Below are 14,497 nucleotides of genomic sequence, written 5' to 3' on the forward strand. Positions count from 1 at the left end.
AAAATGAGGAGATAGTTCTTAAGCTCCCCCACAAAATAAAAACACCATTATATGATACAGTTGTCCATTTATAACAGTTTTTAAAATCTTTTTTCCAAATGTTAGCCAGTTTGCTCAATGGTAAAAAATCTATATGAGTCAGTCTAATAAAGGATAAAATCTACGGGCTTCAGATCTTCTTGATTCCCATTCCAACCCCTAGCTGTTTGAACTTGGGCAAATCATTTAACCTTTTGTCATCTATCTTCATCAATATGGCGCCTTCATAAAAATTTTTGCAAAGACTAATAATATAATATTAATGTAGTGTAAAGAACCTAGAGCCTGGCCTACAGTAGATATGTACTGAATATTATAAGCCATTATATTATAAATAAGTAGAAAAATAGGAAATAGTAGAATAAAATACAATAGAACCACCCTAAGACAACTGTTAATATATTTCTGTCTGTTTATTCAATCTTATTTTGCCTTTTATACCATAATTTGTAAGTGTTTTTTGTTCTTGTTAACTTTGTAACTTAAGTGTTTTTCCTAGCTATTAGAATTTTCTAGTAAATGTCAATGTCTCATCCTGAAGATGTACTAGTGTAATAATCATTTCTTTTTTTTAGTTGTAGATGGACACATTTGTTTATTTATTTATTTAGATGTGTTGTTGAGGATCAAATCCAGTGCCTCTCACATGCTGGGCAAGCACTGTACTGCTGAACATACACCATTTCTTTTTTAATGTGATAAGAAGTTAGAAATAGCAAAACTAGTATAAATTTTACACTAGTTTATAAAAGATTCTCACATTTGTTATTTTTTAAACTTTTTTTTTTGCTTAGGAATTTTATTTTCATTTTGAGAGTAAGAATGAAAAATAAAAAGGATTATTGGGTATCTTTCTTTGACAACATATTGGAGTAAACAAGAACTTGAATTCCATAAGTCCTGATTTGTTGTTTTAAATTAATTGAACTCTGTTTTTGAAATAATTAATTTAGCATTCTAAAGTAGAACATGTAAAATGCCATATCAGAGTTGCTAATTATTTTAAAACTTCTTCCTGGGTACACACCTGTAATCCCAGTGACTTTAGAGCCTGAGGCAGGAGGATTGAAAGCTTGAGGCCAGCCTCAGCAACTTATCGAGATCCTGTCTAAATAGATAGATAGATAGATAGATAGATAGATAGATAGACGGTCAGACCTGGGATGTAGCTCATGGTAAAATAGCCCTAGGTTTGATCCCTAGTTCCAAAATAAATAAATTAATTAAATAAATTCTTCTAACAAATGATATATACAAAATTTAAGCATAGTGGTAGAATACCACGCTGAAAATACATGTGTTGTTGGAAAAATGTTTAGTATTTTTTCTTTTCTTATTTCCAGGCACTGAACCCAGGAATACTTAACCACTGAGCCACATCCCCGGCATTGCCCCTCCTTTTTTTTTTTTTTTAATTTTGAGTCAGTGTCTTGCTAAGTTGCTTAGGGCCTCGATAAATTGCTGAGGCTGTCCTTGAACTTGTGATCCTCCTTTCTCAGCCTCCTGAGTCCCTGGGATTACAGGCGTGTGCCATCATTTCCAGTGAAAAAATGTTTTTTTAAAAAATATATATATTTTTAGTTGCAGATGGACACAATACCTTTATTTTGTTTATTTATTTTTATGTGGTGCTGAGGCTCGAACCCAGTGCCTCACATGTGCGAGGCAAGGACTCCACTCCTGAGCCACAACCCCAGCCACGAAAAAAAATGTTTTATATTATTAAACTTAGCTTGTGAAGAAAAATGGAGATCTAAAGAGAGTATCCTGGATCTGTGTTTTAAACCTCTGATTCCTGGAAGGATTTTCAACTGAAATTGGGTTGGAGATTTACAGGAAAGAAAATAAGGAAATAGGACCCAAGAAGGACTAGTTAGGTTTAATCAGTCAGTCATTTGTTTAATAAAATTTGTTGGGTGCCTATGGTGCTTCAGAACACTAGATGTGTTTATGTATGTTTTCAAATTTAATTCTAGTAACAACTCCATACAGTAGAAATATCAGTCCTATTTTATAGGTAAGGAAACTGAATCTCAGAGAATTTAAGCAATGTGCCCAGTATCATACATCTATTAAATTGAAGATTAAATCCCTGGTTTTCTGGCTTCAGGAAAAATGTTTTTGCCTACTTCCTTTACATTTATATTTCTGGCATTCTTTAAAATGGATTTAAATTGAGAAAATTCCTCTACCTTACAGATGTAATATAAGGAAAAAGAATACAGACAAACATGGAAAGTGAGGATACAAAGAAAATACAAGGTGAGAAATTCATGAATCATATCTGCAGTCAGTTCTATAATATATTTGTGGGATATACTTCAGATTATCTGACTGGATCCAGGAAATGAGTCATTCAGCAATTTACAGAAATATTGAGCACCTTCTCTGGTTCTCACATTATTCCTGCCTTCAGGAAACTGACAATGGAGAATAATGTTCTGAATGCCGAATGATAGTTGATTTAATGATAGTATATAAAAGTATATAACAGTGGGAACCTGAGAGGACCACTGTTAAAGTATGCCTGGAGGTGTAGATGTCAGTATTATTCTTGGAAAGATGGAAACAGAATCCCTAGACATGGAGGGGGTTAACCGCAGAGGAAATAATAATAATAAAGTATGGGGAATAACATTCCCTAATGCATGCTATCCCATGGTTTTAGCTTAAGAAAAGGACCCTCAAAAAAGATAGACATTTCAGAAAGGGGGAAAGAAAGAGTCAAGAATTTGATGTCTTGAAAATCAGTCTTAGGAGAATGCTTCATGAAAAAGATTGCTTAAGATCATTAGTGTCAGATGTCACAGATGAGAACTGAATTATCCCCTGGATTTTGAATTTAGGATGTTGTTAGTTTTTTTTGTTTTGTTTTGTTTTGTTTTTTTTGGTGCATGTATTGGTGCTGCTGGGGATTGAACCCAGGGCCTTGTGCCTGTGAGGCAAGCACTCTACCAACTGAGCTATCTCCATAGCCCATTGTTGTTAGTTTTATTAACAATACATTTCATAAAGTTCAGTATATTTAGAATATATATATTAGAGTGGAGTATATTTAGGTCTGTGTGGGAAATGAAGATGTGAAGACAGTATTGAATAGCTTATTCTTTTTAAAAACTTAAGATATATAGCAGTAGTTGGAGGTTAAAATGTGAAGGGAGTCTCTCTTTTTTTTTTTTTTTTTTTTTTTTGTTAGTGTGGGGGGGGGGATAGAAACCAGGACCTTGTATTTGCTAGGTAAATGCTATACCGCTGAGCTGTACTCCCCAAACTCCTTTGTGTGTGTGTGTGTGTTATACTGTATTGCCTAGACAGCCCTCAAACTTCTGGACTCAAGGGATCCTCCTGACTCACCCTCCCAAGCAAGTGGGATTATAGACTTGTACCACAGTGCCAAGCTTGTCAAGGAAGTCTTACCAGGTCGTAGAGACAAAGAATTTTTGAAGAGAGAATGGAGATTCCAGAAAAAAAGAAATTAAACAATCTGGAGAAATAGGAGTTAATTGTTGGCAATGCCTTTCTCAGACTACTTATCAAACTTCGTTTGTCAACCCTCCAACCTCAGTTCCATATCTCACTCTTTCATTTTATGACTTAACTTGGTTGCCCCCAGAAGTAGACCTTTTAGACAAGGATTTGAGTGTAAGTACTTTTTTTGCAAAAAGAATCTCAGGAAACACTGGCTGCAAAATGAGATAGAAAAGGGAAGGCAGACAGAAGAGTACATTATCATGGGTTCTGGAGCAAAACTCCACTAGGAAATTCTACGAGTTGTGTGCCTAACTCATCCCAGCTAAAGGGTGAAGGGTATTTATCCATCAGTTCCCATTGGTCATTCATTTATTAACATTGTGAATTGTATCTAATTGTGATTTTGGTTTGCATTTCCCTAATAGTTAACAATGTTGGGTGTCTTTCTTCTTACTTATTATTAACTTATATTTGGAGAAATGTATTTTCAAATCCTTCACACACTTTTAAATTGCCTTTTTGTTATTGAATTTTTAAGAGTTCTCTATGTATTCTGAACATACGCCTTTTATTGGGTATCTGATTGGGAGGTCTCTTCTTCCAGACTGGATTATCTGTTCACATTCTGGATGGTATCTTTTGAAGCTCAAAAGTTTTCCATTTTTAATCAAATTTTCTTTTATTACTTGTGCTTTTGGTATTATATGCGCTTCAGTTTTTGTTTGCTTGTTTTCTTCAGGAATTATTGAAGGAACTTGGTTGCTCAGCCTAGAGAAGATAAATCCAAAATGAAATATGATAGATATAGATGTCATTATATATCTATCAAGTCCCAGTCAACTGGGACTTCCCTTCCCAGTTGCTTTTACTGGGAAGGGAAGGCATATGATAGGAGATTTTAAAATGAGATGGAAGTATGAAAGAGAGTGGAGGAGTACATAAGGAAGTTGTTTCTCGCACCCCACCTTGTGTCTAGAATTGAAATTCACGTGTCCCGTCAACACATTGTTGATATAACTTATTGATATCCATAAAAACTTACCATAGTGTAGTTTTTGTTAATATATAAAATGATCACTAAATACTTTCCATTCCTAAAAGAAAACTTGGTGATAGACTTTGTACTATGTTTTTCTTTGATGGCACTAGGGACTTTTCCACTGAGCTACACTCACAGCCCTTTTTATATTTTATTTTGAGACAAGTTGCCCAGGATGCTCTAAGCTTTCAGTCCTATTGTCTCAACCTCCTAAATTACTGGATTATAGGCATGTGCCAGCCCACCCAGCTTGTGCTATGGTTTTTTTCACTAACAAACTATTCCATTGAAACAAATTGCCAGCTGGATTACTTTCAAGAGGAAGACTAAATATTGATTGATAATAGAAATTAGTTAATTTTTAGTGTGTTTCTCTGTATTTTTATGTCCTCCCTTCATTCTATATCTTTCAGAACTTTGAATGTTAATTCAGGAATTATGCCAGAGCCTATATATAATTGTATTTAAATCCTTAAAGAGAAGAAATTGTTTAAGGACTATAGTATTATTTGCTGTTTAGTTATAACAAAGTGTACACATTGATTAGTTTTGACACATGTATAACCATGCAAACATCAGCATATTCAAGATGGTGAATATATCCTCCAATGAGCTTTAGTAATCCCTCCCTATGTCCCTTCTTAGGCTCTCTTTTCCCAAGCAACCACCAGTCTGTTTTCTGTTACTTTATATGAGTTTGTGCTTTTTCAATACATGGAATCATATAATGTGTTTTTTCTCTCAGCATAATTATTTTGAGGTTCATCCTTATTTCATGTTAACAGTAGTTAATTCCATTGTGTGGTTGTACCATGAGTTGTTTATCCATTCATCTGCTGATAGATATTCTAGTTGATCTGTTTTTTTTGTTTTTTGTTTTTTTTTTGGCTATTCCATATAATGGTGCCATGAGATTTGTATGGACATATATCTGCTTTTTTTAAGTATGTATGTTTGTTTGTTTGTTTAATTATTTATTTATTGGTACTTGTAATTGAACCCAGGCATACTTTAACACTGAGCTACATCCCCAGCCATTTTTATTTTTTATTTTGTTAGAGGTTGTCACTCAGTTTATTAGGGCCTTGCTAAGTTGCTGAGGTTGGCCTCCAACTTTGTAATCTTCCTGTCTCAGACTCCATAGTCACTGGGATTGTATGCCACCATGCCTGGCTACCTCTCCTTTTTTGGGAGATACACCTTTTATTTCTTTTTTTCTTAACTGATGGCACTAGCTAGACTCTAGTATGATGCTAAAACTAAACAAATCTGTCTTGTTCTTGGCCTTAGATAGTATTCCCTGTTAAGTATGATGCTAGGGTTTTGTTTCATTTTGAATTCATAACTGCCAGGGTTGAAGAAGTTCCCTTCTATTCCAAGATTGCTGACAGTTTTTTTTAATCAAAAATGAATGTTGGATTTTATCAAATGTTATTATACATCTATTGAGATGACCAAAAGGTTTTTATTATATTATATTGTTTGATCTTTTTTTTCAAATCTTAAATCAACCCTCCATCTGGGATAAGCCCACTTGGTCATTCTGGATTTAGTTTGCTAAAATTGTTTAGACTTTTTGCATATATGCTCATGAGGGATATTGGGCTGTAGTTCTCTTTCTAGTGGTTTTAGTTTTGGTATAAGGGTAATGCCAGATTCAAAGAATAAATTGAGAAGTATTCCTTCTCTCAAACTTTTGAAAAAGCTTGTATAGAATTGGTATTATTTCTTCCTTAAATGTTTGGTGGAATTTACAAATGAAACCATCTGAACCTGGTGTTTTCTTTATGAAAAGGTTTTAAACTATGATTTCAGCTTTCATAGATGTAGGCCTATTCAGGTTATCTGTTTTCTCTTGAGTGAGTTTTGGTGATTTTATATCTTTTAAGCAATTTGTGTATTTCACTTTTTAAGCAATTTGTGTATTTCACCTAAGTCATGGACTGTATAGATACGAAGTTAAACATAATACTCTCTACTCCCTTATTATCTTTGGAATATCTATAGAATCTATGGTAAAGCCATCTCTTTCATTCTTTTTTTTTTTTTCAACAAAATTTATTTTTTGAATTTGTTCTTTTTTTTACATGACAGTAGAGTATATTTTGACATATTATACACACATGGAGTATAACTTATTCTAATTAGGATCTCATTCTAGTGGTTGTAGGTGATGTGGAGTTTCACTATCATGTATTCATATATAAACATAAGAAAGTTATGTCTGATTCATTCTATTGTTTTTCCTCTTCCCATCCTCCTGCCCTTCCCTTCATTCTTCTTTATCTAATTCAATGAACTTCTATTCTTTCCTCCACCTACTTTATTGTGTGTTAGCATCCACAAATCAAAGAGAACATTTGGCGTGTGGTTTTTTGGGACTGGCTTATTTCACTCAGCATGTTTCCAGTTTACCCAATACTGGCAAATGCCATAATTTCATTCTTCTTTATGTCTGAGTAATATTCCATTGTGTATTTATATTACATTTTCTTTAGCTATTCATCTGTTGAAGGGCACCTATCTTGGGTCTTTCATTCTTTTTTTAAATATCTTTTAGTTGTGGTTGGACACAATGCCTTTATTTTATTTATGTATTTTCATGTGGTGCTGAGGATCAAACCCAGGGCCTTGCATATGCTAGGCAAGCACTCTACTGGTGAGCCACAATCCTAGCCCTGGTTCTTTCATTCTTGATAGTGGTAATTTGAGTCTGTACTCTTTTTCCTAATTAGTCTGGCTAGAAATTTATCTTATTGTTCTTCTCAAAGGACCCTCTCTATTGGTTTTCTACTTTACTCATTTCTCCTTTCATTTTATAATTTCCTTTTCTTGATTACTTTGGGTTTTTCTAGTTTTTTAAGGTGAAAGCTGAGGTTTCTGATTTAAGACCCTTCTTTTATAACATAGGTATTTATAAATTACTAATTTATAGATAATATAAATATATAGGTAAATCTATAGATGCTATAAATTTCCTTATAAATACTGCTTCAGGGGCTGGAGATGTGGCTCAAGTGGTAGCGTGCTCGCCTGGCATGCGTGCCGCCCGGGTTCAATCCTCAGCACCACATACAAAACAAAGATGTTGTGTCTGCTGAAAACTATCTCTCTCTCTCTCTCTCTCTCTTTAAAAAATAAATAAATAAATAAATACTGCTTCAGTAGCATCCTACAAATGTTTATATGTTTTCATTTTCATTCTGTTCATTTCTAAATGGCAGATTTTTAAACCACTGTAGCTTTACTTGAAGAGAACAATATTTGTACATTCTATTTCTGTATACCATGTTAGGGTAAAACCAAAGAACTAGAAGAAGTTCATTTTAAGTGCTTTTACTTAAAGAATGTCTTTCTTTTTATACATTTTTTGTTTGTTAGCTTATAAAAGTAATAAATGCTTATTTTAAAAATCAAACATTCTAGGGCTGAGGATTTCGCTTCAGTTGATAGAGCTCTTGCCAAGCTTGAGTGGAGCCTGGGTTTAGTCCCTAGCACCATACACACACACACACACACACACACACACACACACGTACGTCAAAAGTTAAACATTCCAAAGATAGGTAATGGGAAAATGCAATTGAATCATTAGTCTTTGAAAGAAAAATTTAGTTCAAATTAATCAAATTTTTCTTTTTTAGAAATGAAGACTGACCTGAACTTATTATTGGAATGTCTAAAGTATCAAATGGACAATCCATTTTCACAAAAAGAAGCTTTGGTCACTATTCATTCAATTTGTCAACAAAACAGTAAGATATTATAATGAATTTTATCTGATTCTAGTTACATAGTACTGTGATATCAAATATGCATGTTTTTTTCTCTTCTACTCTTACTCTGTATGTTATATTACTTTCTTCAAATGTTTTTTAAATTCTCAACAGAATAATGGAAATAAATACCATTTCTATTTGGTTTTGTTTATACCCAACAGGTAATGCAGGTGTTTATTTTCGGGAAATTGGTGGTTTGATGTTTGTAAAAAATCTTGCAAAGTCAAGTGAGCATAGCATGGTAAAAGAAGCAGCTTTATATACATTAGGAGCAGTTGCAGAAAAAAATGGTAATATGTAAAATTTTATTTATTATCTTTAAAGATATATTTTACCAAAAAGTAATTGTAGAATTAAATTTCTGTTTTACATGTTTGATTAGCTTTATCCAGGTATTTAAATCAAAAGATGTAGATAGTTCACAACCATCTTGTATGCTTTGGGTATAACTCTTCATGTTGGCAAGAACACTTTTCTGCTGTGTTCCTGAAAAAAGGTTGAATGTGAACCATCAGTTTACCAAACCAAATTTATACTTTTATATTTCTAGTAACTAAATATGTCACCAACAAATATTAAGGACCAAGTTTTGTGCTAGGCATTGAGGATACAGGGATAACTAATCTTTGCCTCTGAGAAAGGGGATAGTAGTTGGTATAGGGCACTAAATAAAATGCCTACTATATTACTGTGTTCAAATTATTATTTTTTTGTGAAATTCTACTTATTGCATGAGTGTCTATAAAAAAATAACCACTGTCAGTTATTTTATTTTATTTTTGAAAGACTTTGATTTCTAGAAAAGTCTCCAAAAATACACAAATATAATTTGTCCCTTTGTTTTCCAGAGCAGGATTTTTTTTTCATTACTTCTTTTTTAATATTTTTAGTTGTAGATAGATACAATAGCTGTATTTTATTTATTTATTTTTATGTGGTGCTGATGATTGAACCCAGTGCCTCACAGGTGCTAGGCAAATGCTCTACCATTGAGCTACAACCCCAGCCCCAGAGCAAGTTTCTGAATTTTCTTAAATTGTTTTTCTTGGTTTGTTTAGTTATTTATCCTCTTAAGTTTTTGTCTGATTTTATTCAATTTTTTATTTCGGTTTTTACTGAAAACTGTAAAGGATATTAATACATGTTTGGAGCCTAGAGCCCACTTTTGGTTAAGATACTACTGTTCTAAAGTGTGATACTTAAGTATGATATATCAGTTTGTCAGGAATTTTGTTGTATTTCTAATAAGTATCAAATGAGTTCAGGTGAAGAACCTCTCACAGTTTGGCAGCTTTGTATTTTGTTCAGCATTCTTTAAAACTAGTTCTCACTAATTAATTGAAATTAAAATTATATTTTATATTTCAGTTTACTGTCAGCAAACTTTGTGTACTTCAGAATTATTTGAAGACCTAACTTTATTCTTATCTAATGATGATTCAAACACAAATTTGAAAAGAATGTCTGTATATGTTATTTTGGGTCTGGTTTCAAACAATAGTAAGTATATTCTTTTATGAATGTTTAAAAACCTTTTAAATAATAAATTGGAATAATCGTTGTTAATCTTTTTATTCTACTCCTTATATCAGTGTCTTTTTTAAATCTCATTAACTTCTGAGAAATACTAGCTTAAAGAAAAAGGAATTAATAGAATACATTTTATCATTTGATGTTAATTTTCATAAATAGAAAGTGATTTGTACTATTGAACATTTGAGATATAACTTTTTAAAAAATATATTTATTTTTTAGTTGTAGTTGGACACAATACCTTTATTTTATTTATTTTTATGTGGTGCTGAGGATCTAACCCAGGGCCTTGCACATGCTAGGCAAGCACTCAACCACTGAGCCACAACCCCAACCCCAACCCCAGCTCAAGATATAATAACTTTTACAAGAAAAAGCATAGCCTTTAATGAATTTAATTGATTGATTTTTTTTTAACTGAATTGACGAAGTAGTTACAGAGTTTACTGTATCAGCCAGCAATGGTTTTTATTTTAGGATAATATTAGATTTATAGAAAAGTTGCAAATAGAATGTAGAATGTTCTAATACATCTATTGTTCAGTGTTATTATTATTATTACTTTTTTTTTAAATTGTAGATGGACACAATACCTTTATTTTATTTATTCATTTTTATGTGGTGCTGAGGATTGAACCCAGGGCCTCACACTTGCCAGGCACTTGAGCCCTCTACCACTGAACCACAACCCCAGCCCCTCAGTGTTATTTTTTTTTTTTAACATTGCTTTATTTAGTTCTTCAATTTGTCAAGCATTTTATGGTCATTTAAAGTACTTCTAGATTTTAATCTTTGTTTTTTTGTAAAACTTATAAAAGACTGAATTTATTTTTTTCTACTTTGGAGCATATTTTAGTACTATAACAGAGAACCATGATGCAAAATCAGTGTTTTATGATTTTTAGAGGAAATTTGAATGTTGTCAATCTCTAAGTATAAATAGTGTCTTTGCCATAATGATGTTAGTTATAAATTTTTATCTACTATAATTCTGTTATATTTTGTAATGATATATTCAGCCATACATGGTGATGCATGCCTGTAATCCCAGCAACTCAGGAGGCTGAGGCAGGAGGATGCAAGTTCAAAGCCAACCCCAGCAACTTAGCAAGGCCCTAAGCAAGTTAGAAATACCTTGTCTCAAAATAAAAAATTAAAAAGGGCCTGGGGGACTGGGGATGTAGTTCAGTTGGTAGAGTGCTTGCCTTGCATGCATAAGGCCCTGGGTTCAATCCCCAGCACCACCCAAAAAAAAGGGGGAGGGGCCTGGGATGTGGCTTAGTGGTTAATTGCCCCTGAATTCACTCTCCAATATCCCTCCCCCCCAAAAAGTCATATTTATGTAATACATGACTTTTTTTTTTTAAGAGAGTGGACAAACACTTGTGAGAGAAACAGGTTGTATTACAGTTCTGTCACAGTTATTCAGGTAAGCAAATAGAATTTTTTTTATCGTTATTCATTGCTTAAGACCTTAACCTATTTATATTAATTTACTTTTCTTTTTAACCTAACAGGACAGTTCTTTCAAAATATGAGTTGAATTTGTCAGATAAAAATGTTTTCCAGAGTTATCAGTTATGGTCTTCAGTATGTAGTACTCTGTGTGTCTGTGTCAACAATCCTCAAAATGGTAATTATCTCAAATATTTAAATATAAAGACAGTAATGAAAACTGGTATTTTTCAAATGTCAAATAAAAACTGATTGTCTTCTTTCAGATGAGAATCAAATGTTTTGCTGTTCACTTTTTTCACATGCTAATGAATGGCTAACAAATTGCATGAAACCTGAGATAATTCGCCCTATTTGCTCATTTATTGGACTTACTCTTGCAAATAACAGTAAGTGTTTATTATTCTCTAGGTCATTCTTGAAGAAACATGTTTCAAAGCATAACAAAAATATTGTTAATAGAATTGAGTTGATTTTATTCTAGTAATATGGGTCATTTTGGAAGCATTTAGAGTTTTGAAGATAAAACTGTCTTAAAAGTAGATATTTTGGGACTGGGGCTGGGGCTCAGTGAAGCACTGAGTTCGATCCTCAGCACTACATATAAATAAATAAAAAAATAAAGGTACATCAACAATTAAAATATATTTTTTAGAAAAGTAGATATTTTGGGGAGGATATTTAGAAGATGGTGACAAAAAGTGTTGTTTTTTTTTTGTGTGTGTGTGTGTGAATCTCACCACATAGCCTCATAAAACAGAGCAACTAGGTGGTAAATCTAAAAACAGAAAATGTGTATTTTTGGCCACATGGAATTAAATTAGTAATGAATAAAAATCAACATCTAGAAAAGCCCCAAATATCTGGTAATTAAAGGCCCCAATTGTCAGTGGTGGTATGAGAGGTCACATGACCATAACAGATATTAAAAGAATAATAAAGGAATAGTAGAACAACTTTATGTCAAAAAAATTGATGACTTAAATGAATTGGACAAATTCTTTGAAAGCTACAACCTACCAAAGTTCACTCAAAAGAAATAGATAACTTGAATATTCTTATGTCTATGAAAGAAATAGAATTTGTAGTTTAAAACCTTAACACAGAGGGAAATCCATACCCTGATGATTTTACTGGTGAAGCCTACCAAGCATTTCAAGAAAACAAAACATTGTATATAAATTATTCCCAGAAATAGAAATGGAAGAAACACTTCCCAAAATATTCTGTAAGGCCAACATTATACCCATACCAAAACTGCCAAAAAGCATTATAAGGAAACTGTAGGCCAGACTGCCTTATGAACAGAGGTGTGAAAATTCTTAACAAGATGTTAATGAATCAAATGTAGGAATAAAGAGAAAGGATAATATATTATGACCAAATGACACATGTCCCAGGAGTGCAAGATTGGTTTAACAGAAAATTTACTGCATTCACAGAAAAAAAAAAAAAAAGAACTATAGAACAATCTCAATAGAAAACATTTGCCATAATTCAACATACATTCATGACAAATCCTCTTGGTAAACTAGGAATAGAAGGGAGTTTCCTTGTTGTGATAAGGGGCCTCTCCACAATACTACAGCTAACATGTATAATGGTAAAAGACTTTAATACTTACTCTGTGAGACTCGGGAAAAAGAAAAGATAAGGACGGTCACTCTCGCTTCATTTCACTTTTTACCATATGTCTTGTCCAGTACAACAAGAGAAGAAAATGAAGAAAAGGACTAGAGCTGGAAAAGGAATAAGATTTATTATTATTATTTACAAATGACATGACTATCTATAGAACATCCAAAAAAGCTACTAGAACTAATAGTGATTTTAGAAAGGTTGCAGGTGGTAGAAACCTTGCTTAGCTTGTGCAAGGCCCTGGATTCAATTTCTAGCACCACAAAATAAAAGGTAACAAAAAGGGGGGGGGGCAAAAGATTTGAACAGGTAGCTTCTTAAAAAAAAATTGTATGTTAAATAAGCACTTGAAAAGATACTTGATCATTAATCTTTAGAGAAATCTATAACCCATGTGCACTACCACTATCTATGCACTAGCATGACTAAAAGTAAAAAAAAAAAATTGGCAATGTTAAATATTGGTGAAAATGTGGAACAATTAGAACTTTTATACATTGCTGATGCAGTCTATATTCAGGTGTTTTAATACTCAGAGGACTATATTTCTAGAATTCTGAATATTGGAACCTATTTCTTTGGAACCTTATCATTTCTTTTTTCTCTCAATGCCAGCTTAAAAGATTGATAAATATATGACTTCATTACTCTCAAAAAATTAGTATGAAATATAAGTTAGGGCTAATGACGTACTCAGAGGTGAAATACTTGCCTAGCATGTGTGAAGCCCTGGGTTCAATCCCCAGTAGCTTGTAAAAACAAAAACAAATATAAATTAGAGGAAATTTGAAATATTCAGCATACAAGTATAAAGCAGAATGTTCCTCTGCATATAAGCTTGAATTTTTGTTACTTAGGCTATAAATAAGCACCTTTGTGGCAATAGAGAGCCAGTTTTCATCTAAGCATTTAAAAATACTTCATTTTTTTCTGAGTACAGCAGCACTTGCCTGTAATCTCAGCTATTTAGGAAGTTGAGGCAGGAGGATCTCAAGTTCTAGGCCAGCCTGGGCAACTTAGTGAGACCCCGTCTTAAAGATTAAAAAGGGCTGGGGGTATAGCTCCCCCAGCTACACCCTGGTGGTAAAGTGCCCCTGGCTATGCACGTATACGTACATACACACATACACCCATGGTTGTGTCTATACTTAATACATCCTTTTGGAGAGTTCAAAGTTTAACTCAGTAGTAGAACCCTTGCCTATCATACATTAGGCCCTGGGTTTAATCCCTAGCACAAGAGGAGGGGCAGTGATGTGGGGAGATGGGAAACTCCTTCCTTCCCTCTTTCTTCCCTTCCTCCCTCCTTCCTTCCATTCATTCCCAGCTCTTTTTATTTTTAATTTTTATTTATTTATTTATTTATTTGGTGCTAGGGAATTGTACCCAGGGATATTTTACTACTGAGCTACATCCTCAGCCCTTTTTATTTTTTATTTTGAGACAGAGTTTCATTAGTTGCTTAGAACCTCACTAATTTGCTGACACTGACCTCAAACTTGTCATCCTCCTAACTCAGCGTCTGAATTACTGGGATTTCAGG

The 14,497-nt window shown here is 33.2% G+C and overlaps 1 protein-coding gene across 1 annotated transcript in view; it reads left to right on the forward strand.

Moving 5' to 3' along the window:
• Window positions 1–2,236: 2,236 nt before the first annotated feature.
• The window catches only part of Terb1 (telomere repeat binding bouquet formation protein 1), a 37,225-nt gene continuing 24,964 nt past the window's right edge, over window positions 2,237–14,497 (forward strand). The window contains exons 1-7 of the mRNA XM_015488795.2: window positions 2,237–2,301; window positions 8,194–8,304; window positions 8,490–8,618; window positions 9,697–9,828; window positions 11,230–11,290; window positions 11,379–11,494; window positions 11,583–11,705. Of these exons, the coding sequence (XP_015344281.1) occupies window positions 2,271–2,301; window positions 8,194–8,304; window positions 8,490–8,618; window positions 9,697–9,828; window positions 11,230–11,290; window positions 11,379–11,494; window positions 11,583–11,705 (703 nt within the window). The 5' untranslated portion in view covers window positions 2,237–2,270. The remainder of the gene's footprint in view (window positions 2,302–8,193; window positions 8,305–8,489; window positions 8,619–9,696; window positions 9,829–11,229; window positions 11,291–11,378; window positions 11,495–11,582; window positions 11,706–14,497) is intronic.

Source organism: Marmota marmota, unplaced genomic scaffold (genome assembly GCF_001458135.2).
Source record: "Marmota marmota marmota unplaced genomic scaffold, marMar, whole genome shotgun sequence".
In the NCBI taxonomy this organism is placed as follows: domain Eukaryota; kingdom Metazoa; phylum Chordata; class Mammalia; order Rodentia; family Sciuridae; genus Marmota; species Marmota marmota.